This window comes from Aquila chrysaetos, chromosome 3 (assembly GCF_900496995.4).
Source record: "Aquila chrysaetos chrysaetos chromosome 3, bAquChr1.4, whole genome shotgun sequence".
Classification (NCBI taxonomy): Eukaryota; Metazoa; Chordata; class Aves; order Accipitriformes; family Accipitridae; genus Aquila; species Aquila chrysaetos.
Window position 1 is genome coordinate 18,221,373 of NC_044006.1, and position 22,741 is coordinate 18,244,113.

Sequence of the window (22,741 nt, forward strand, 5' to 3'; positions counted from 1 at the left end):
ATTGCTTCAGAGTTTAAAGTGAAAGTAGATCATGAAGGTGTACCTCCTACATCAAGAAATCGGATGTCAATAAAAGCTTAAGGGTTACATATCACTTGTGTGTAGTCCTAGTGCAAAACAAGGCTACTGGCTTTCTCAGAAGTTCTTTGAAAGGGGAATAAACTCTTCAGTAAAACCTTAATCCAGTTTTGAGGTAAGGGAAAAATGAAATTCTAAAATTCAGCTTTGTAATGATTTTTTTTTTTCCCCTCCACTAATTTAGAGCTTCTTAGAGTGACCTACAAGTCATTCAGCTTCTGTAGAATGACATATTTTGAAAAACAGCAAATGTAAAGGGTAGGAACAGGAGCTTTAGTGTATTTGTCAGTAGAATGAAGATAGAATGACTCCTTTGCCATGTAGTTACCAGCAAGTTCACTGCAGTTATTTTTTTTTAGTATTGCATTTATTTCTTTGTTTATTTAACAGCAGTTCAGTTCATCACTGTGACATTTATATGCATATTCAGTTGTTTCATCTTTTTTTCTGCAGAGCAGTGAACAAGGAAGTCACTTACAATAGCAAAATCACAGAAACCCTTTAATGCTACTTTTAATAAGATTTTTTTTTTTTTTTAACTTGATGTACTTAGCTTCCTAATTCTCCAGCTTCCAGAGACCTCATTTGGAAGCAAAGGAAGTCATATCAAAATAATCCCCTTCCTAGCAGCAATAAAAGTCTCTCTGACTCTGGTCTGGGTCATGATTTTTGTTCAATTTCTGTGTTGTTAAATACATAGTGAGAAGTAGGCTACATTCAAAGCTAGGAAAATTATATGCAGCTGCACTTCACTGTTCTCTCTTGGCTCAGTACCATCCCAGTTAATGCTTAGCTTTGAGCATTTTTATCACTGCACTAAAAGATTACCAATGTGTATTTTTTGGTAAGAAGAAAAGACTTGGCAACAAAACTGATAAATATCCTTGTGTTTTGTAGGCAAGAATACACGTGAACTTGAAACAGGTGAATATGTTTCAGATAATAGTTATGTTACATTTACTGTAACTTTATTAGATATGTTTTCTGAGTTTTAAACTAATTCCCACTGATAGTTACAGTTTTGCAAAGAGGATGACTTGATACAGGAAATAGTCTTAAAGGCTTTCTGAAAGCCTAGGTGATCTCCATAATATAATTAAACTTGTTCAAGGGAGCAAGCTTTGTTAAAAATAGTCCCTCTTTCTGTTAGACTTAATGCATATGGGATTGTCTCTTCTGTTCATTTTGTTACTATGAAGCAAACAAAAAATTAATAGTTGGTTTCAAAACGGATTTCACTTGTGTTTTGAAAGGCTAACAGTGGTAATCCTCTCCTTTACTTACGATTTAGCAACTTTTTTGCGGTAGTAGCAAGTGCATGTGTATATGTATGCTTGTATATATCTCAAGCCATAAAAGTCTTTCTCTTGTCATATTTTATAGAGATTTTTTTTCTTTCATGTAACACTTGCACAGAGACAGTAATTATTTTGTGTGAGACTAGGATTCACAAATCCTTTTTGTTAGCATAGCAGTGCTGGTGCATGGATATCTACCTTGGCAGTGGTAGCAGCTACTCTAATCTTTTAACAGTATGTGTCCTCCTTAGTGGTTTTTTTTTTTTCCCCCCATCTTCATTGCATTTACCTTCTTAATGGCATCATGCTGCAACTGTACACCTTGCCTTATAGTTGGGAAAGCATCTTGCAATTTGGAAACTAATTTGGGTGTGGGCATAGCTTTATAGATGACTTTTTCTTTCTTTTTTTTTTAAAGTCTCAGAAAAATAAGTGTGCTAGTATTTTCAGCAGTAAACCTTTTATAAATAAGTGACACTGAAAATAAAAATACTGAACTCTTGTTAGTGACTTACGAAACAGTCTTTTCTTTTTCATAGATACTGTGTTTTTCCATTTGCCACCGAGATATGGGGATCGAACCACAGTATATGGGGTCTCTTGCTATAGGCAGATTGAAGCGAAGGTAACTTTCCAAGTTGTGAGTTATATTAATGAAATAATAGGCTTGATGCATTAACGACCCTAAAATTCACTGGCTTGCATTACACCAACAGTCAAACTGCATGATCAGCTTACATTAAAAGTCTATGAAATTGTGCACAGTAGGTAGCTACAGAACTTGAGAACTATTTCTTTCCCTTATGTCAGCAGGCATATTGTGGTCTTTTGAAATGTTCGAGGCAATTGAAAAATATGTTTTGGTTCTTGAGAGCTAATCCAGGCATCAGCACCAACTAACAAATGAAGCTGACAGTCTGTCAGGTGGCCAAGTCATGTTTCCAGGAAGTAGGCCTCTTGGGTGGAAAAAGTTGAAATTTCTCCAGTGTGTGACCATGAAGAATTTTAGAGTATTTCCTGGGATCTGACCATGCAAGCGTAGGGATGTTTCTCTTCACCTACCTCCTTTGCCAAAAGTACACTTGCAGAGTAGACTAGAATCTTCCCATTCATTGTAGCTGCTTACCAATACTGAACTTTTAGCAGTAAAGCTGAAAAATTGTGTGCACCTGATCACACTGAGGAAATTATGTACTTGATCTACTAGAATCTGTCCATATTTTCAAAAGTAGTTATGGTAGTGTGATCTGTGCGCTTACAATTGAGAAGTTACTACAAATTCCTTTAAAAATTACTCCATTTTCCCGTGAAGTGCCAAGAATCTGGAATGCCATGTGGGTTTGAGTTTTAAATGAGTCTTGTATTCAGATGTAAATTATGTACTCAGGTTTAGTGTTAATCATACATTGATTATATTTCAAGTTCCTGTTTATGCTATAGGAGAAATTTCACACATGCAGATTTTAATTCTGTTTCTTTTGAACTAAATCCTTGTTGATTTCAGTTCACTCATTACCTTTGCAGCCAGTCTTAACTGTATTCTGTGATTTAGAGTCTTGCTCTATTTAACTATGCAATAACTTGGCTTTATTGTGCTCTTGATTCCAGTTTATGCTGTTTAGTAACCAATTAAGAAGATGAATAGATGTTTAAAATGAACTCTTTGGAACAAGTAGAATATAAAACAATGTGTTTTATATGACAGCTCTACCACTCTTTCCATCTGTCCCTTTTGATGTGTGGGCTGCAGTCCGCACACTTGCTGTTTTGTACAATTAAGCGAATCACTTGGCTGTCTTTCTGCCCTCATCCTTTGTAGGTCTGCTGTTAAGTGCTGGGACCATTTGGTCTGGCTGAGAATGTAGTTGATTCTGCAGATGATACCTCCTTTATTTTATGGGTGGCTCAAAGAAGTTCCTTGAATATAAAGCAAACAATTTCTAGGCAAAGACTTTTCAGCCGGGTCCATTTTCACAGATAATGTTAGAGAAGAACGAGTGATATGTTGTGGCTTCACTTCTGTTACATTACCCTGACTTAAAATGCCACTGCCTTTTCCAGGGCTATTGCCTTTTTCTCATGCTAGTGTCTTTTAAACAGTCCTCTGCCTGTCATCACAGCTGTATTTGGATCTTTGCTGTGCACAGCGAGATAAGAACACAACTCTGACATATCAGTGTTATGACTATTTTTACTAGGTAAGGGCATACTGTTGCATGGTTTGGGTATTCCACCATTGAAGACAGTTTTAGGATTTTGTTTAAAAAGGGGGGTGGTATGTGGCAACTAGACTTGTGAAAGAATTCTTTTTGAAATTGTGTGTGGGTAAAAATACTGTAATACTTCTTCTATTTCTTAGGCATTAAAAGTACGGCAAGCAGACATCACCCGAGAAACCGTACAGAAAAGTGTCTGTGTTCTCAGTCAGCTGGTAAGAATGCTTAACTCCAAAAACATTTTCAAACAACAGACTAAAAATAATTTGTTTTCCATATTCTTATTTGGAACTTTTGGCTCCAAACATCTCTTTAAATCATTGCAGAGGGTAACAAAATACTGAAGCAAAATTGAATTGGAAGGCTATGGCATTTGAGTGAGCTGCCTTGAATTGCTATCTCTTTATAAGAGTAATTGTAAAAGTGTCTGCCTGTTGTCAGGGACTTGGATATCTATTTGCGCTTTTGATTGTTAAGTGCTACTAACTTTATTTCATGTAGTAGGATTGAGGGGTGTGGCCATTATAATAACTGGAGAGAGTGACTATTGACAACTGAAAGAGGTTTTAAGGTAGTCACACATACAGCATACTCTTGTTTTGAAGAAACATCTTGTATTTCTACCTATTTAGCAAAAGCTACTGGTCACCAGGCAAGGAACAGAAATTCTTTCTGTGCTTAAAGCTGAAGAAAGAACTATTACTGGAGCTGCACAAGCAGTGTTGAAGCAGGAAAGTACTTTTCCAGAAAGGTGTTCAGTGATGCTATGGTACGTGCAAATGGAAAGAAAATAGAATTATCATCATTTAAAATGAGCACAGGAGAAAGATGGTGCGAATCAGTGACTAAGGACTGCCCCTCCGTGAACTCTATGTGTAATAATGTGTCTATATTGCAAGATAAGAATGGGAGAAGATTAACGTTCAAAATGAGTGGTTAAATAAGTTTTCTTCACTTGCTTTTGTGTTTGTTTTTCTTCCAAGCCTTTGTATGGGTTACTTCAGGCAAAGCTGCAACTCATTACACATGCATATTTTGAAGAAAAAGACTTCACGCAAATTTCAATTCTAAAGGTAAATTTTAAGCAATAGCCACACAGAACAAAGCTTTCAGTGTATGGCTATGGATTTAAGTGTTTTTAATTATTGCTCAAATGTTCCATTTGCATAGGTCATACAGTTATTCAGCTCTTGTAATAACTTGACGTGAACTAAATGAATGACCCTAATCTGACAGAAGGTCAGCTTTCTGATTTGTAATGAAACACAAGAATGAGCATGATTGTCAGCCTGTATCTCCGTTGACTCCATTAGTAAAATTTTACTTTCTTTCTGGAACAAGACATTGAAATCGTTGAATAAGTGAACTTTATTTATTCTGAATTTTGTGTGACCATATGCCATTAACAGCTTCTGGATTTTTTTGCCTTTGTTCTAACTTTTACAGGAACTTTATGATCATATGAATAGTTCCCTGGGCAGTACTTTGCTAGAAGGGTCACAAGCTTATCTGGGTAAGTGACTTTTTTTGGACAAGCAGCAGAGATAATGTTATACTAATCAACACATTCCCTTCCTTAGCTAATTTATTCATGTGCATTAACAGATTAAGCACTAGAGGTCTGTGTGCCTGCACAGTATTCTGTTATGCATTTATTTTATTAATGGATTTAAATAAATGTCAAATAAATGTAGTGTTGCTTTTATAATAGAAGTTAGTGGTAGGTTGAAAGCCATGTTACCTCTTGACCTAAGAGTCTGACAAGCAACTGCTTGGCTGCTTTTGGGAAACAGTACCTTCTTAATTTTTAGATTGAACTATTTGATGGTGTGGGGTGCTCAAGCTTTCATCTACCTGTTATTTGGGCTATCTCCCATTTGATTCTGACTCTTCCCTGTGTTTTCTGAATGCACGGTGTAGTATTTACTTCAGTGTTTCCGTAAAGCTGTGTGGCAGCCAACAGGAGTAACTCAGAGCGTGACTATTTACATTATTATTGTCTCCATTGTAGATTTAACTCTTGCTCCTGCTCAAAAGAAAGAATTTGATACGAATTCTGCTACTGAAATAATCAGGTTCATATAGAATGCATAATGGCTGTCCACCTCCCCCTGAAAAATGGTGGCAAGAAGTAAGTTAGTATCTCTACTAGCTATTAAACTGTAGTAATTGCTCTCTTTTTGGTATCTCAGGTCTGTCTCCTCGGGATCTTGTTCTTCACTTTAGACACAAGGTAGGCGTTCTCTGTTAAATATATAAATTACAGCACTTATTTTGTGGAGTAAAATGCTTTGTGAGGAACTGAAAAATAAACATGTCTAGACATACCTGAACTACAAGTAAGACGACTGTTTCCTAAGTACTTCTGGTTACAGCCTCCTGATTTCCCTTCCCCTTCTGCCTACATGACTTCAGTGAAAGTAAGTTCCAGACCGAGAAGTTTTGTCTGTCTGCTGGATTCCCTGGAGACTTCTAGGTTTGTGTAACATGTCTTTAGTCCTGTCCCAAAGTGCAAGTGGTATCTCATTTATGGTCTTGTTTCTATTTCCTGCTTCTCGTCAGATGAATGTGATAGAAGAATATTGCTAAAGTCCGTGCAGACACAACTTGGAGCATTTTTCCCTGTATCTTGTAATTTTTGCAGCTTCTGCCATCATAGAACCTGAGGGGACTTGCACCTCTCCTTCTTTTTCCTAATGACTATTGAAATTGAGCGTGTATCCTACAGCTAAGGTACAAATAGCATTTAGAATCTTTTATTAACTGAGAGGCATCAAGGAAACAAATTCAGGAATCTGGGTTTCATGGTGTATTTTCACCTGCTCAGTAGATTTTTGGGGTAGAACTCATTTTTGTTTAACTTCAGATGTCTGCCAGTTATGTGCCAGAAGCATCAGTGTTTTTCTTTGAGTGTAGAGAATCTGGACAGCCACTTCTGATCTAGATGCCTCATCTATAGATGCCTAAAATTAGGTGAGGTGAATGCTGTTCTTGGTATTTTGCTGAATTGTTTTCTGTATTTCTGTGGAGGAGCTCTTTTATGTTTATGCAGTTTACTGTTGTTTAAAATTCTGGAATTATACAATGTGTTTTTTCTGATAAGCTTTTTATGATTCAAATCAAACAATTCTTGTTTGTGCAGGTTTTTCTTTGTGCATCTCATATGCTATATTAAAATGAGGGCTCAGGTGGAGAAAGGGTATTGGAACACTGGTTTTCACTGGTCACATGTATTTGATCATTTGACAGTTATGCAGTGATTAACATGAAATTGTGATAAGAGATTATGCTTGCACAGTATTTTTGATCAATGGCACTAGTTCACTCACCATGTTTTTCCTTTTTGTGTTTTTTCAGGTCTTGATCCTTTTTAAATTGATTCTTCTAGAGAAAAAGGTAATGTTTTGTAGGCTAAGGCAGGTAATTTACATAGAAATGCAATTGTGAAATTTTTTCCATATGAAATGGTGTAGAATATACTAGTGAAAAAAAATTTAAAGTAAAATAAAGTAAAATAAAAGTATCTGAAGTCATATCAACAACTTTGCATCCATATATAAATTGGGAAATTATGCTACACGTAACTGCTGTGTGTTGATGTATAAATTTGCCTCCGCTTCTGTCCACACTCCACCTTATTAATAGCTGTCCCAGCCAGAGTAAGTAAAATGTGATTAAATATGAGTGGAGAAATTTAACATATTATAAAAGGTAGGAAAGGATACACTTAATGCAGGTAGGTACCTGTGTGAAAGAACCAATAGGAAATGCTAGTACCTAAAAGGGAGCCTACAGCTTTACAGGTATTCAGTAAGTAGAACTTCTGGTTTGGGCTAGAAGTGTCCTTCAGACCTGAATTGCATGGACACCTGCAGGAGACAGCGTAAAGAGCTGTATCTGTTAGGTCAGGCTGAACTCAGATTATAAATTGGTAAAAACTGTTGAATTCTAGGCTCAGTGTTTTCTTTAGGCTACCTTACTGCCTCAGAAGCAATGCTATCTTAGTAATTTAAGTGGAATATGCAAAATGTACAAGCAGATGTGAAATATAGATATGTTTATTTTCTTCTATGTATAAATACCCTGGAACAAGAACTTTCAGTGAAATGACTATGTTTCAGCTCCCAGACACATTTATGCAGGGATTATTTTTTGTTTGCTTTTTTAAAGTTTTTGTTTAAAGTTTTGTTTCCGATTCCCAAATGTCACTTTTTCTTCAGTGAACCTGCCATGTTAAAACCCAGCTTCTTCAGAATGCTGAGAAGGAACATAAGAATTTCCTGTTAGCTGCAACTGGAAAGTCAGTAGGACTTAATCTGTAAGATATTGAAACAGTTGTGTGGCTTTTTGAAGTCTATATCCAAGGCCTAGGTACCTCTTGTGAGGCAGTAAATATGGCTTTTAAAAATAGAAGTAGCAGCCTTTCCAAAGCTTTTGCACTTGTCACTTAATTCTGTAAGTTAGGTATACCTTAACAGTTCTAAGTATTTATAGATGAGAATAAATGCAGTTTCTGCATTAAAGAGCTATATACTAAAGACTGCTATATTAAAGGCTATGCAGAAGGTATACTTGAGAAAATATGATTATGACATAGTAGGAGTACACATGTAGAGATGTATGTAATCAAGACTCAATATGGAAGCTTTTTCCCAAAAAAACCTTAATACATTCTGAAAGTCTACAGTGGTTTTTAATTTTTTTTAAACCATAAGTGGAAAAATCATTAAAAAATATTTTCCAGTTAAGATTTTGTAAAGTATCTCTATTGATCTGTTTAAAAACTTATGATAGCATTTCATCCGGTCAGTTCAGCATTTGGACATATATGAACAAAATACTTTACTGGCTACGATTCTTTTCTGAAGCTGCTCAAACCACAAGACGTAAATGCACAGGAAGAGGGGAGAGGGAAGGTTTGCCAAGCATGTTCATGACTCAAACATACGAAATTGTTTTGAAAATAACTGGATGCTTATTGAATAAACCGGCAGGTTGCTTTGCTTTTGTTTTTCCCTGAGCTCTAACAGGAAGATAACACTTGCAATTTCAAAAGGAAGAGTTTTGGTTTTCTGGCACTGCCTGTTTGTTGGTAGATATTAAGGTTCCAGAATAACTGTGGGAATCTGTATGTTCAAAGACCTTAAATATAATATGCAAGAAGCCACTAGTAATGCCAATTTTCCTTGAGCTGAAGAATGCCTGAATGCCACAGACAGATTTCCTTTAATCCTTAGCAATTCGGTTGATGCCTTTCCACAGGCTAAACAATTTTTTTTCACCTCTCAGCTGTTTTTAGGCTGGAAGACTACTTCCAGCTGGTGATCATTTGACTTTCTGCTGCCCAGACCACCCAGTTTGCTGATGTAAATGTTGTAGGCTGTATAAATGGGGTTGGGGGGGTAGGACGTGTGCACTCATGTAGATGGAAAGATGGCAGAGGGACTTGATGGAACAAATACAGAAAAATACTTGGCTTAAGTAAGCGGTATACACAAACAAAAAACCTAGACTGGAATAGATTTCTTGAAAACAAGGTGGTACTTTATAGACAATTATTTCTGTAGGTTTAAAAATAAGTTTGGCTAGGAATACATGGTATCATAGAATCTAAACCTGTAGGGTTATCATGGGCTTTCTGTTGTAGTTCATTGCTAACGTATGATGATCTTGAAGGTCTTTTCCAACCTAAATGATTCTATGATTCTATGATTCTATCTTTCATACATGCATTATAGAGCAGCATCTTAAAAGAAGTTAGACTTTTTTATTCCCATTGGAGTCAGCCGAAATTCTTTCCTCAGATGAGCTGCTTGTTCTTCTCACCATGCTTTTTCTGTGGCTGTTGCAATTGGAATTCACTTATCTTGAACATAGAAAAAAGAAAAATTGTACAAGATAATGTACATCATCTATTTCTAGCTGAGTCTATTTCTACCATCGCTTGCTATGTGTAAGGACTGCATAGGTCTTTCTCTTGGTTCCACCGATTCACTAGCTTGTAGACTTGCAAATACTAGTCGAACATGAGTTATTATTAATCAGTCACTTCTAAAGTGTCTTCCTAGCTTACAGCAGAAGTCTTTTATTAAGTCTAAGTCCACAAACTTGCACTTTTAATTTCATCATATACCTATTAAACTGGCCTGCAAAGTCATCAAGCTAGATCATTCTGTATTCCTTTGCATCATTGTTGATTCCTTGTAGTGCTGATGTATTTTTTACTAGTATTGTGCTGTTTGAGGATGCAAAAATGGCATTGTTAAACAAGTTGATTTCTGTGGGGTTTTTTTGGTTTGGGGTTTTTGGTTTTTTTGCTTTCCTCCCCCTGAAGGCCTGTCTTGGAGGAACTCCAGTAGTAATATTCAGTCTGCCTTCTGTTTCTTCTCTCATTGCTAGCCTTTGACACCCCCATTTTGAATTCCTAACTAATTTACTAATCCCAGTCTCTCTGATTTAATTAAGGAGACTCTGCTTTCCCATGTTATGCCTTAAGTGCTTTACCAAAGTTTATATCAGTCATGTCTTCTGTTTCCAAAAAAATCTTTTTTTTTCAATCATAGGAAGATACCTGTAATAAATGCATGCTGCATTTACCCTGTTTTTCATTCATTTATCTGCATAGCTTTAATATATTTTCTTAGAGGAGATGTTTTTACATAGGTTTTTGTCAGAATTCTGGAATGGAGATTATCTGGCCTCTTTGATATAAACACAGAGATTTTAGCGTACTACAAATGAACAAGAATCTATGCGGTGTGCCAGGAACAGCTTTTTTCTGTCAGTCATTCAGTAACTGGATCAATTTAGGAAGAAAATCTGAATGATTGACAGAAAAATCTGAAAGATTGACAAGTATATATATAACATATATATTACAAATATTATATAAGGATACACTAGACATTTAAATATTTACTTTGAACTGGTTTAAGAGCTTTTGTTGGTAAGCAGACTTTCTAAAATAATGTAAAAAGCAATGCATTGAATAGTTTGTATGTGTTCTTTGTCAAGCTTAAGTGTAATTTTATTTTTCTCATTCTCTCCTCCCTAATTCCCCTTTCCTCTCTTGCACACTGTCTTCTCCCCATGCCCCTCCCTTCTGCCACCAGGTGCTGTTTTATATTTCTCCAGTAAATAGGTTGGTGGGAGCTCTGATGACTGTCCTGTCACTCTTTCCTGGTAAGAAGAGAAGTTTGGACTTCTTTTTCTATGCTTTCTGGTGATAAATGAGACTGGTTGTACTGTTTCATTTGGAAAACAACTTATGTGACAAGAGTTATGTTGGTATGTTGCCTGAAAAATGGGTGACTTCTGTGCATATCCGTGTACTATGTACACATCTCCTAGTACTTACTGCTTGCACTCTATGGGTTATTTCTTGTGCTTAATCAGAGCCACTGGATCTTCTGTATTGCCTGTGGGTAACATAGATGGGACCCTGAATAAGTCACACATTCCTGTCAAGTTCCTTAAAAAAACCAAAAATATAAACCTCTGTCTTCCTTCCACATGCACTCTTCAAAAAAAAAAAAAAAAAAAAAAAAAAAAAAAAGAAGAAAAGAAAAAAACACCCAAACAAAACCAAAACCCCTAACCTTGCTAATTCTTAGCTTCTAACCAGTGTTCTCAAAGCAAAAAAAGTTGGGGCAGATTCTTTAGGAGAGAAAGTGTGGGGTTTGGTTCTTGTGGTGTTTTTTTAACACCCCCCTCCCCAAAGTGGTATTTTGAAATACGTGATTTCCACTTTGAACACAAGAGGACTTTGTTCATTTTCTTTAACAAAAGTCACTTAAATTTCTATTGAGATGCTGATACTCATGCATGCTATCACTTTCCAGGTATGATTGAACATGGTCTTAGTGACTGCTCACAGTATAGACCAAGAAAGAGCATATCGGAAGATGCTGGGTTGCAGGAAAATACACCACGGTTAGATGACTATGTTTCTGTGTCTGCTGATGATGATTCAAATACAAACTTAGGAATGGGAAAGGGGGGCAGGAAGATGGCAGGAAACCATTCACTGGAAGGTCAAAAAGCAAACGTGCCTTTCTCCCAGTCAGAGAAGACTTGCAATGGAGCTCAGTCCTCCAATGGTACTGTGCAGCGCTTGAAAGTTCCTTCCTGCACTTCTCCAGCATCCTCTGAAAGTGACTGGGAGACCTTAGATCCTAGCATTTTGGAGGAGTCTAATTTGAGAGGAGAACATGAAAATACAGCATCAGAACAGGCTGAAAATCTTCCAAGCAAAGGCATGAGCTCAGAAAGCCTTCCAATCACTGTGCAGCCCCAAGCAAACACAGGACACACGGTGCTTGTTCCAGGACTGGTATCTGGGTTGGAAGAGGACCAGTATGGTATGCCGTTGGCTATTTTTACAAAGGTAAACATGTTATTCATGATACCTGGTAACTGATAAAGACGTCTGTTTTTCAAAGTGGCTAATAATTTTGGTTACCCAACTCCAAATGGACAGTAGGGTACTTCAAAACATGTAAGTACAGGCTCTGGCAAATGGCTGTGTTCCTAGGCAGGTGGAAAGTGTCAGTGCATGTCTGAGAGTGGCGTGTGCGTGCACACATGCATTCCACTTTTCTTTCATATGTATACTTACACACTATTTGCAATTCTACATGATGGTAACCTGCAGCCCCACTGTAGTTAGTAAATGGTATGTATCAGTACCTACTGTTTTCTTTTACTCTGAAGAATTGTTGATCTGACCTATATGGGGCAAGATCAGAGTACTTAAGAAGTGTTTAGATACCTTAATCTAAACTAAGATTCTGCAAGCTGTATCTTAGCTGACACCTAAGCCTATGTTTTCCTCTTTTAATTTTTTTTTATATATATGTATTCATAAATGTGTATGTGTGTATATATGCACAAAATGTATATACAGGTGTGTGTGTGTATACACACACAGACAAAAATATAAATACTTATATAATTTCACCCTTCTTTACATGATAACTCTTCCTGGTTGTCTGTGGCTCTTTCCCTGTGCATGGTGCTGACTTGCTGAATTTTAAGCTTGCACTGATGCCTAACTGAACTACAGGTGTTCCAGAGTCTTTCTAAGGACTCTGATGAGCGTTGTCAGATAACAAGCAATACCTTTACTAGGGCTGGTTTCCCATAAAAACCAAGGAAAATGTGTCCCTTTTAAAGATACTTTTGCCAGTGAAAGAAGTGATACACTACATTTGTTTTGTTTTGTTTTCAACGTAATAACCTTTTAGATGAACATTTGCCTGGGAAGTAAAAGATTCAGATTTATTTCCTCAAGCTGATGGGTTCGAAGTGGTGTTTCTTCCTTTGGAGGTGCTTGTTTGCATTTCCTTGCAGAACATTGTATTTGATGATTGTGTTTGAGCTTCTCACAATAACTTTCATTGGAAACAGTACACTGTCTGGGCCCAAGTGAGCAGCTCAAATGTCATTGCCCTGTATTGTGTCATGGTACTGTTAGAAATGCTTTTTCAATAAAGATCTACAGTCTGGTGTTTGTCCTTATGGTCTGTCTAATCAAGAGAATAGCCTGTAAATTGTATTTAGTCTAGTTCTATCGAAAATACTAGATTGAAAGCAAGAAGAAAATAATTGATAAGGGGGCCTACAAGTGCAAACTTAGTTTGCTACTAAGCTTATAAAATGGAAAAGTAAACAATTTTAGGGAAGCTGACAGTTTTTACATGTTTACCTTCTGTTCCACAAAGGCGCTTTTCATTTGAGTTCATCCGATTGTAATTAAAGTAGAAAAGGCTTTACATCTCTAAGTTATCAGAAAAATGTGTTTCAAAGTTATAGTTTAACCACTTACTGGAAAGTTTAAATCTCTTTTAGAGCTCTCATCTCAGTGTTGTTTTATGCCATGCCATGGAAAGACTAATAAATCTGACAAATTTGAATGGGAGGATATTTTGACAGATGGCATAATAACATATCCAAGTACATCAGAGCATAAGGCAAAATATATTCTTTGGTACCAGTTCTGTAAGATCTAATGCTCATTTCACTTGCACTTTTTTGAAAAGTATGGAACATGTTCATGGAAATAAAAGTTGTTATACTTAGAAAAATGTGAATTTGGGAACTGACACTTGATACTTTAAATAGTAAAAGACTTCCAAGACACTGCTACTTGAGTATACAGTAATTAAACCTTCCCTTTGCCAGCTTCTTAAGCCATATTTTTTGAAGAATTTCCATTTTAGGTTGGTGATTCCTCTCAAAGCACCATTGTTCCTTGACACAGGCTGTTTTCAGCTCATAAGTGCTTGTCATCCGGAAAGCCATCCCTGTGTCTACTATAACAAAAAGGAATAGTTGTGCTCCTTTCTTCCATATGTTTCCAATTACCGTGATGAAGTGCATATGCTCTTTGTTTTCTGTCCAGTATGCTGTTAGCCCTTCGGGGTTTCTACTAGTGAATAAACTGCTTTGTGCTTTATGCAATTGAACAGCTGAAATTATACTTCAGTATTAGACTTCAGGGGTACGTTGATCGTATATTTAAAAAGAAAATTACAATACCTATAGCTGCTTCTCAATGATTTCCCTCAAAGCCTTTTTTCAAAATGTTTGGGGTTTTGTTGTTTTGTTTTTTTTTTTAATTGGAATGTAGGATACTAAGATTAATTTACAATATGGAGTGGCTAAAAAGCACAGTGTGTTGCTTTCCATCCTGCTCTCTCTTAAAGCAGGCATGCATATGCTTATCAAAAATTGACTGCTATCTCTGGAGCCTGGAAATCTCCACTTATAAAATGTGGATAGCAGTCTGTAGGTCTCCTGCATTATGTGCCTCGGGACTACCAGAAGACATCATGGTATGCAAGTGGAGAGATGCATCTTTATTTCCATTGACTTCTTGTCTCTGAACTGACCTGAGATTTCACTCTTGTTTTATACTGCTTATTCTGTTGCCTTATAAACATGTTTGATTTCTGTCCTTTGCGTTGTATTTCAGTTTCAGTCCTGAGACTGAAAGGCGACACAGGTTTTTTTTTTTTTAAATTGAAAAATTTAATTCATGTGGAATCTGGTTGCTTTGCTTTGCAGATGTAATGTAGCAAAAACAATAGATAATTGTGGCTGAAATTGTAATAAGCAAGGCTCATTCTGGGTGGAATGTGCTGGCTTTTATTAGGAAAAACTGAATATAGATAATTGGTGGGGGTTTTTTGTTTGGCTTTTTTTTTTTGGCCTTATGTTAATCTGCTAAATATCTCTGTTACTTAGGGGTACCTTGTTTGCCATACATGGCACTGCCAGCAGCATCATCTCTGTCAGATGTAACAGTCCGTGGCTTTGTTGCAGGAGCCACCAATATCTTGTTCCGTCAGCAGAAACATCTGAGTGATGCAATTGTGGAAGTATGAATCTTTTGCATTTGAACTGCTTGAACACGAGCTGGGTGGAGCAGGGGGAAGTGGAGGTTGCATTTTAAGTATAGCTTTAAAGTTTCACATTCATGCCCAAATTTTGAATTACTTCCCCTATGAAATAAATTCTTAAATGCAGAAGCTTATTAAATTTGTATCATTTGTTAGGATAGGATTAGATAAGCTGTGCAAAACTAACACTAATGTTTTTCTGTATATTCTTCTATCCAATATTTGAATTGCAGGGCACTTCTTAAATTTTTGTTTTGTTGTTGGTGTAATTTTTACTTTTCATGTCATAGGCTTTTTCCATGACTTTGTATTAGGTCTTCAAAATAAGTGCTTGCAGCTTAGAAACAGATACAGTTGGATAATAAAGCACACTGCTCTTGACTTCCTTCTGATTTAATCAAGCGGTTAAAAAAATAGTATCTTAGGAAAACACTGTGTCGGTTCTAGCAAATAGGTACAACTATATAATCAGCGTTTGGTAACCCAAGATAGCTACATATAGGTAACCCACTTAATAAATTGAAGCGATAATCAAAGAGCCTCTAGGAAAATAAATGTGAGCACCAAACTTCCCCTGCCAAATCCTGTCAAATAAGCAGCTTTTACTATGTGCCAGGAAAGATGATCGTAATCTGGTTATATCAGAGCAGTATCTGACTTTGAGAACAGTTAATTCATTATTTCTTTGGCCATTTGTTTCTTCTTGATATTTGGGGGGATGTGAATTTAGATTTAGGTAGCAATATATAGTAGTATGTATAAGCAGTTTATTGAGATAAATGTTTACCATTGGAATATTTCAAACAGATAGAAGACGCTCATGTACAAATCCACGATCCAGAACTCCGTAAGATGCCTGAACCCAACAACTGCTGACCTAAGATTTGCAGATTACTTGGTGAAGCATGTACTGAGAACAGAGATGATGTTTCCTTGATGGCACTGGATGGGAAGGAGGAGATGAGTGGATCAGGGCTTCAGTTCAGTGCTTATCTTCATGCACTGCTTGCTGCTGTGCTGCAAACCAGGTAGAACAGATACCTTGTCTAGGGACTGAGATGAGGGTGGGGTGTAATAAGCATTTGCTTTGTTGTGTTAAACATGTGGCCTATCGTTGGATCTCTCTGTGCCTAATATTTTATTTAGGCTGCTTTTTTGGTTGTCCTTGGCTATTCTTGTTATTCTTGATAATTCTTGCTTCACAGCCTTACAGACATTTTATTTGACTGTCTCCTCCTTGATTAGTTAAGCTCTCCTCATAAGCAGAAGTACCTGAAACCCCATATATGATGAGACTTTTACAAAATTGGGGTGTCTTACAGACTGTTGCAACTTGAAGTTAATTGTGGGGAACGGATTGGATTCAAGGAGACATGGAGTAAGTGACTGTCTTCAGGAAGTTTTACTAGGCTGTTCCATCTCTTCTTTTCTTCCTGCTATGGTCTTAAGTAGGGATTCACATAAGTGAAAAGGGTCATTTAGAGGCTTTATAAGCTTACGTTTTCTGGAGCTCAGCACTTTTTGTCTTAACTCTGAGGGAATTCTCTGTCTTCCAACTTTTGTGCATGAATATAACTAAAAGAATCAGTGTTTTATTTGTGGAAAATGTTTAGCTTGCCCAGCGCTGACCCTGTTAACTTCATTCTCGTCATGATTATTCTGTATTCGTATCAGTTAACTAATTCAGATCTTGTTCTCTGGTATTTGTGAGAAAACATGGGATTGACAACTTGATTTTAAAGTTGGAAGATGCCAAGTTCTTTGTCTGACAACATTAATATTTTAAGATGATTACCTGGTTGATAAGAAATGTCAGGTTTTTCTGGAAACTGATACTACTATTCACGGGCTGGCTTTAAAATTATTTCCTGTACTCTTCAGTGTGGATTTGGGGTTTACTAAATTTGAATGAGTAATAACATAGTACAGCAAAGCTCAGTGTATCTGACCAAGACCCAATGCAAATGATGTTTTGCTCTTAGTTGCTATGTGGCCATTCTCTCCCCCTTTCCTGTCTTTGCCCAGAGACTAAGTTGAGGCCCATGTTTGGATGACTTTTTTTTTTTTTTTTCCAGTTGAGCTCTTTACTCTAGAACTTTATAAATGAATTAAAAATAAGAAAAGTGGAGGTTTTTAAGCTCTTCTTTTTTTCTCCCTCTTGTCCTGGCATTGTATATTGGGACACTTTAAAATGAAAATAATAAATATTTTTTAAGTGCCCAGTTCTTAGTACTAGAGCTTTTAAGTGTCTTTGATTTTGGTAAAGAGCCCTGCAAAATTTTAATTTTTTTTTACAATAAAAAAAAGTAATTTGTCTTGTATTGCATCTCTAATGAATTGCTGCAAATTCTCATCTTTATTTTAATTTATCAGACAATGAAAAGACTTTGTCAGACTTTGGAACGGCATTTGTAGCAGCCTGGAAAAATACCCACAACTACAGAGTATGGAATAGCAACAAGCATTCAGCTCATTGCAGAGGTAAACTCTAGGTAAGGAACTTTTTTTTTTTTTTTTTTTTTAAGCATTTAACATGGAGAGCTCCTAGTATGCATAGTCAGGCACAGTGTTCTGTAGAATTACAGCATTGCCCTTGTTCCTGCTGTAAAGCCCTGAGGGTGAAACTTTGGGGCCCTATTCTGTGAGTACAGAAAGAATTTCTGTTCTTCAATACCTTACTCTAATTCTGGGCTATAGTTTTATGAAGAAAAATATATCCAGAGTCAGGAGAAGTGAAACTTGTTCAAGTTGATTGTTGGCTGTCCCCAGCTATAGAAAGTTTGTCATTCCTTAGGAATTGTCCTCAGATGGTTCTGCTTTTTATTAATTGCTTCCAGGTGTGCAGGGAATAGTTGTGTCCAGGGTTGTCATTGATGGGGATGGAGGGGAGTTGGCTGTTTTATGTTGCGTCTTTCTATACTGTTGGATTGTTTTATGTGTATTTTCACTCAAGATTAGATGATGCTAGGCTTGGTAACACTGTTGGCTGTGCATGTGTTTTGCTTAGCATGGGTGTTGTGGTTTAACTCCAGCTGGCAATAAGCACCACAGAACCTCTCGCTCACTCCCCCCACACTCCCCCTGGTGGGATGGGGGAGAGAATTGGAAAGTAAAAGTGAGAAAACTTGTGGTTGAGATAAGAATAGTTTAATAATTGAAATAAAATAAAATAATAACAACTCATAATGAAAAGGAAAATAACAAAAAGAGAGAAATAAAACCCAAGAAAAAGAAGCGATGCAAATGAAAATCAATTGCTTACCACCAACTGAACTGATGCCCAGCCTGTTCCCGATCAGCAGCTCTCCAGCCAGCTTTCTCCTTAGTTTATATGCTGAGCACAACATCATATGGGATTGGAAATATCCCTTTGGGTCAGTTTGTGTCAGCTGTCCTGGCTGTGCCCCGCCCCCCCCCCCCCCAGTATCTTAAGCAGCCAGCCTCTTTGCTGGCAGGGCGCATAAGAAGCTGGAAAGTCATTTACTTAGTTTGTTGTTGAGCAGTACTTACACTAGAACATCCATGTGTTATCAACATTATTGTCATCCTAATCCAAAACATACAACTATAACCAGCTACTAGGAAGAAAAATTAACTCTATCCAGCTGAAACCAGGACATATCCACCTCTTATTCCATACCATTTACATCACGCTCAGGTCCCACACTATCTAATACATCCTCACTAACCACCACCCCTCTTCCCATCCTTCAATATAATACACAGATATCATTCCCTTAGTCTACCAACTTTGTAAAATGTCCATAGAATGTCCAGAAATGTCCACAAAATATCCACTGAGTTCATTTAGTCCTTGACTTTGGGCTCCACCTCTTATGGTGGTCACTCAGGACAGGACAGGTGGAATTATTGGGCACCAAAGCCAGCGCAGGTCAGGTCACTGCTGCACTTGCGCTGCTTCTTGTAAGGCTTGTCCTCCATTGGTTCAGGTGGTTCCTGCTTTAGTAATTCCTATAACATACAACTCAAATCATGGGTTACAACAATGTAAAAGTATTTCCATTACAATCTCCACCCCTGGTCCCTTTGGACCAGACCATAGGGTTTAACATTGTAATGAACTCCCCTTGCCCCTGCTCTGGCTTGGATTTATCCACAGACTGCAGTCTGTTAGGGGTGTATCTGCTCCAAGTGGAGCCTTATTTATGAGCCACAGTCTCATCAGGGATATACCTGCTGCAGCATAGACTTATCCACAGCCACAGTCGCTTTGAGGTGCACCTGTTCCAGTGTGGCCTTATCCATGGGCCACAGTCCCTTCAGATATATACCTGCTCCAGGGTGGCCTTACCCACAGCCACAGTCCCTTCAGGAGTGAACCTGCTTGACATGGCCTTACCTATCTCTGCAGTCCCTCTAGGGGTGTAGTTGCTCTGTTGTGGGCTTATCCATGGCCACATGCTTTGAGGTGCTCTAGCATGATTTCATGCACAGCCACTGGTGCTTTGAGGTGTACCTTCTCCAGCGTGGACTTATCCTTGGGCCACAATCGCTTCAGAGGTATACCTGCTGCAGCACAGACATAACCATGGCCACAGACATTTTGAAGTGTACCTGCTCTGGCGTGGACTCATCCACAGCCACAGACGCTTTGGGGTGTCCTGCTCCCACGTGGACTCATCCACAGGTCACAGTCCCTTTGACTCGAGTTCACGCTGGAGTTCCAGCCTGTCCAGTACAGCAGCGATGCCCTGGCCATCTGCCAGCCCAGGTGCATCGCCATTGCTGTTATCAAAATGTTCCCAGGCACAGCAGAGTAAGATAAGCACTACAGCAAGCAGCAAAAGCAAAAAGCAGCCACTAATGAGCACTAGACCCTAATATACAGTAAGGCAAGCAAGCCCCATGGCAAGCATAGGAGCCTGTCAATTAATAGCTAAACAGCAATAACAGCTACAAATTCAATCGAGCACATTGCAATCAAATCTGTCATTACCTTGAACCCTTCATGCTCCATGTTGGGCACCAAAAAGGACTGTTGTGGTTTAACCCCAGCTGGTAACTAAGCACCACACAGCCGCTCGCTCACTCCCCGCCCTGGTGATGGCATTATGGGTTAATTGCTTATTACTGTACTGCAGGAAGTTTTGTTTTGTCAGCTGCTGTAGTCTGAAGACGGTTTTTCTTCAGATCTACAAAGCTCTTTTGGTCTACTTAAGGGATCTTTTTTCTTTTTTATTTGCTCTGTGTTGCTAGAAGGAGATGACTCTGCCTTAGTGTGAGAAGATTGTTAATATCTGGTCTGTAAATAGAAGGCATCTTACAGGTAGTTCATAAGAAATCTAAGGTTGAATAGTCACTGGGACCTAGCCTTCTGTAAAGTGATATAGTAGTAATTCTACAAATTTTTTTTTTTTTTTAAGCCACAGAGAGGAGTATAACTAATAATTGTGTGATATAGATTCATTGTGGAAAAAATAAATACTTAATGTTTTCTCGGGTTTTTCCTCCTCTTCTAGCCACCCATTCCAGGGACAGTACTCTGTATCAGATGTTAAGTTAAGATTGTCACAGTAAGTATATAGTACTTTGATTTGTGTTTTTTTTTAAAAAGTGTGGTCAAATATTAATAACTGTTTAACTGTTGCTATGATGAACTAAACAAAACAATGTTTTAAATTGGCCACGTACATGAAACATTCAACATTCTCTTGCAAAACATCACCACATCTAGAGATGGAACATTTGCCTGAAATAGGGAAAAACAGTGCTAATGCACTATTTTGTGTTGGACTTTACATAATAGAGTCCTGATTTTTTGCATTGCAGTTATAAGGCTTTTGTATATTTATTTTTAAGTTGTAAACTAAAGCTGTTAAAACTTTCATCAGTGTTTTTCTGTATGTTGACTTGAGGTCTCGTTATTAGGAGAAAACAGCTCTTTTGTTTAATTAGCATTGTTCTAGAAGTTTGCTGTGTATGTTCTGAGACATGGTTCAGCTTCTTCAATTTAGAAGTTTAAAATGAGTTTGACATAATCTCTCATTATACCACACTCAACTGAACTTTAAGTTGGTCTCAGCTCTTACCTGTAGTATTCAAGTCTAAAACTCAGTGGTGCTTGTTATTCCTATAGCTGTTCAGCTCTGAAGCCAGAACTGGAGTTGCAGTTAACTATCTTTTCTTGTTTATGCACCAAGCAAAATAGATTTTCTCACTTAGCTATGTTGACCATAAAACATCAGGGAGTGGTTCTTTAAGATGCCTGTAAATCAGCAGTATATACATGCTGCTGATTCTGCACCTGCCTTGACTGTAGTCTGTTATGTTCAGTACACTGTGAGTAGACCTAAAACATATGCTAACATAGAAGAACAACTTAGGGAATAAAAAGGTTCAGAATTCAGCCTGCTGAATCTTTTTGTTGTTTTGCTGACCAATGACAGATTAGATTTCTGTGATTGAGAATGCAAATGAATTTCAAGGTAATTGCCTTCAATAAGGAGCATGCTGATAGCAGCTCTTATTATTAATGGACAGTCTTTGTAGAAAGACTTAATTCGAAAGATGTGGAGGTGTCTATCTTTTACTTGCCCTATTTTTGTGTTTGAAAGAGGAGATGCTAACTCTTCTGAGTAGCCTGAAATCAATGTAAAAGGACCAGTAGTTCTTAGTGTGTCTCTTAATAATAAATATTTTTACAATGCCTTTTATTTTCCAGATGTGACTTTGCTATCAGATACTCATAAAAATGACTTGCTTTTGCAAACTGAGCCTAAACTTGTTCTTGGTGTACTTCATTCTTTCTGCTTTTTGCATCCACACTGAAGATTTTGAAAGTGGGAAAAGAATGTGGCATGCCTTGTTGTTAAGTTTTACACAAATGGATTTGCAAAGCCTGAAATGTGGATTTGAATGTTACCATTTAAAACTAAATGAGATTATTTTCAAGTGATCCCACTTGTACAGTAAAACTGATTGCTTTTGTGCTTTTCTTTCCAGGTGGTGGTAGTGTCTGTCGTCTTTTTGCATTTAACAAAGGCATAAGTGTAAACTGTACTTGATGAAAAATTTAATTTTAAAGCAAGATACAAAGTAAACTATTTAGATAAAAGAATAATGTCCGATCAGTAACAATTACTGTTTTGTTTAAAGCTTATATATTAGGGCTAAAAATTCTCAAAACTACTGCAAATCTGACTTTGTAATTTAGAACATAAATGCATTTTGGTAAACATTTAGGAAAGGTATAGTGTGTTGTATAAGAGTGAACCATTGGGTGTTTTGATTCCTGTCTTGCTGACAGTATCTTTTCTTCCTCTGAGAAGCTTAAGTGGTCTATGTGGATAAGATGCATGCAGGAATTATGGGCTTGATGTCATATATATATAGATAGATAGATATAGATACATATATATATAGGTGTATATGTATGTATATAAAAACCTATATATATGTATGCTATGTAAATCTGTGTATGTTTTGATATATATTTTAACTATGTACTTTATTTACACCTGGTAGTAATAAGAAGTTGGTCAACTAACAGTCTTCAGTATCTCTCTTGTTTAGCTCTGTGCAAAACAGTGAACGTGGAAAGAAGATTGGAAATGTGATGGTTTCTACTAGCAGAAATGTTGTACAAACAGGAAAAGCTGTAGGTAAGAAATGTATTGAAAACCAGCTTGCATCTGAGCCATATCTTTTTTGGAGAAGCATCCTATATCTCAGTTGTATTTTGTTTTAATTGAAGTATACTTTATAACATACATCCAAAACAGAGAAA

At 37.2% G+C, this 22,741-nt stretch overlaps 1 protein-coding gene across 1 annotated transcript in view; it reads left to right on the top strand.

Annotated features, from left to right (window-relative positions):
- Positions 1-22,741, top strand: part of AVL9 (AVL9 cell migration associated) — a 43,220-nt gene that overhangs the window by 15,863 nt on the left and 4,616 nt on the right. Inside the window, 19 exon segments of the mRNA XM_030007774.2 lie at positions 1,916-2,001; positions 3,736-3,807; positions 4,576-4,665; positions 5,039-5,105; positions 5,785-5,825; positions 6,950-6,988; positions 10,705-10,774; positions 11,434-11,978; position 12,075; positions 14,840-14,973; positions 15,802-15,849; positions 15,851-15,899; positions 15,902-15,919; positions 15,922-15,971; positions 15,973-16,016; positions 17,363-17,465; positions 17,467-17,486; positions 20,475-20,528; positions 22,528-22,616. Coding sequence (XP_029863634.1) covers positions 1,916-2,001; positions 3,736-3,807; positions 4,576-4,665; positions 5,039-5,105; positions 5,785-5,825; positions 6,950-6,988; positions 10,705-10,774; positions 11,434-11,978; position 12,075; positions 14,840-14,973; positions 15,802-15,849; positions 15,851-15,899; positions 15,902-15,919; positions 15,922-15,971; positions 15,973-16,016; positions 17,363-17,465; positions 17,467-17,486; positions 20,475-20,528; positions 22,528-22,616 — 1,620 coding nt within the window.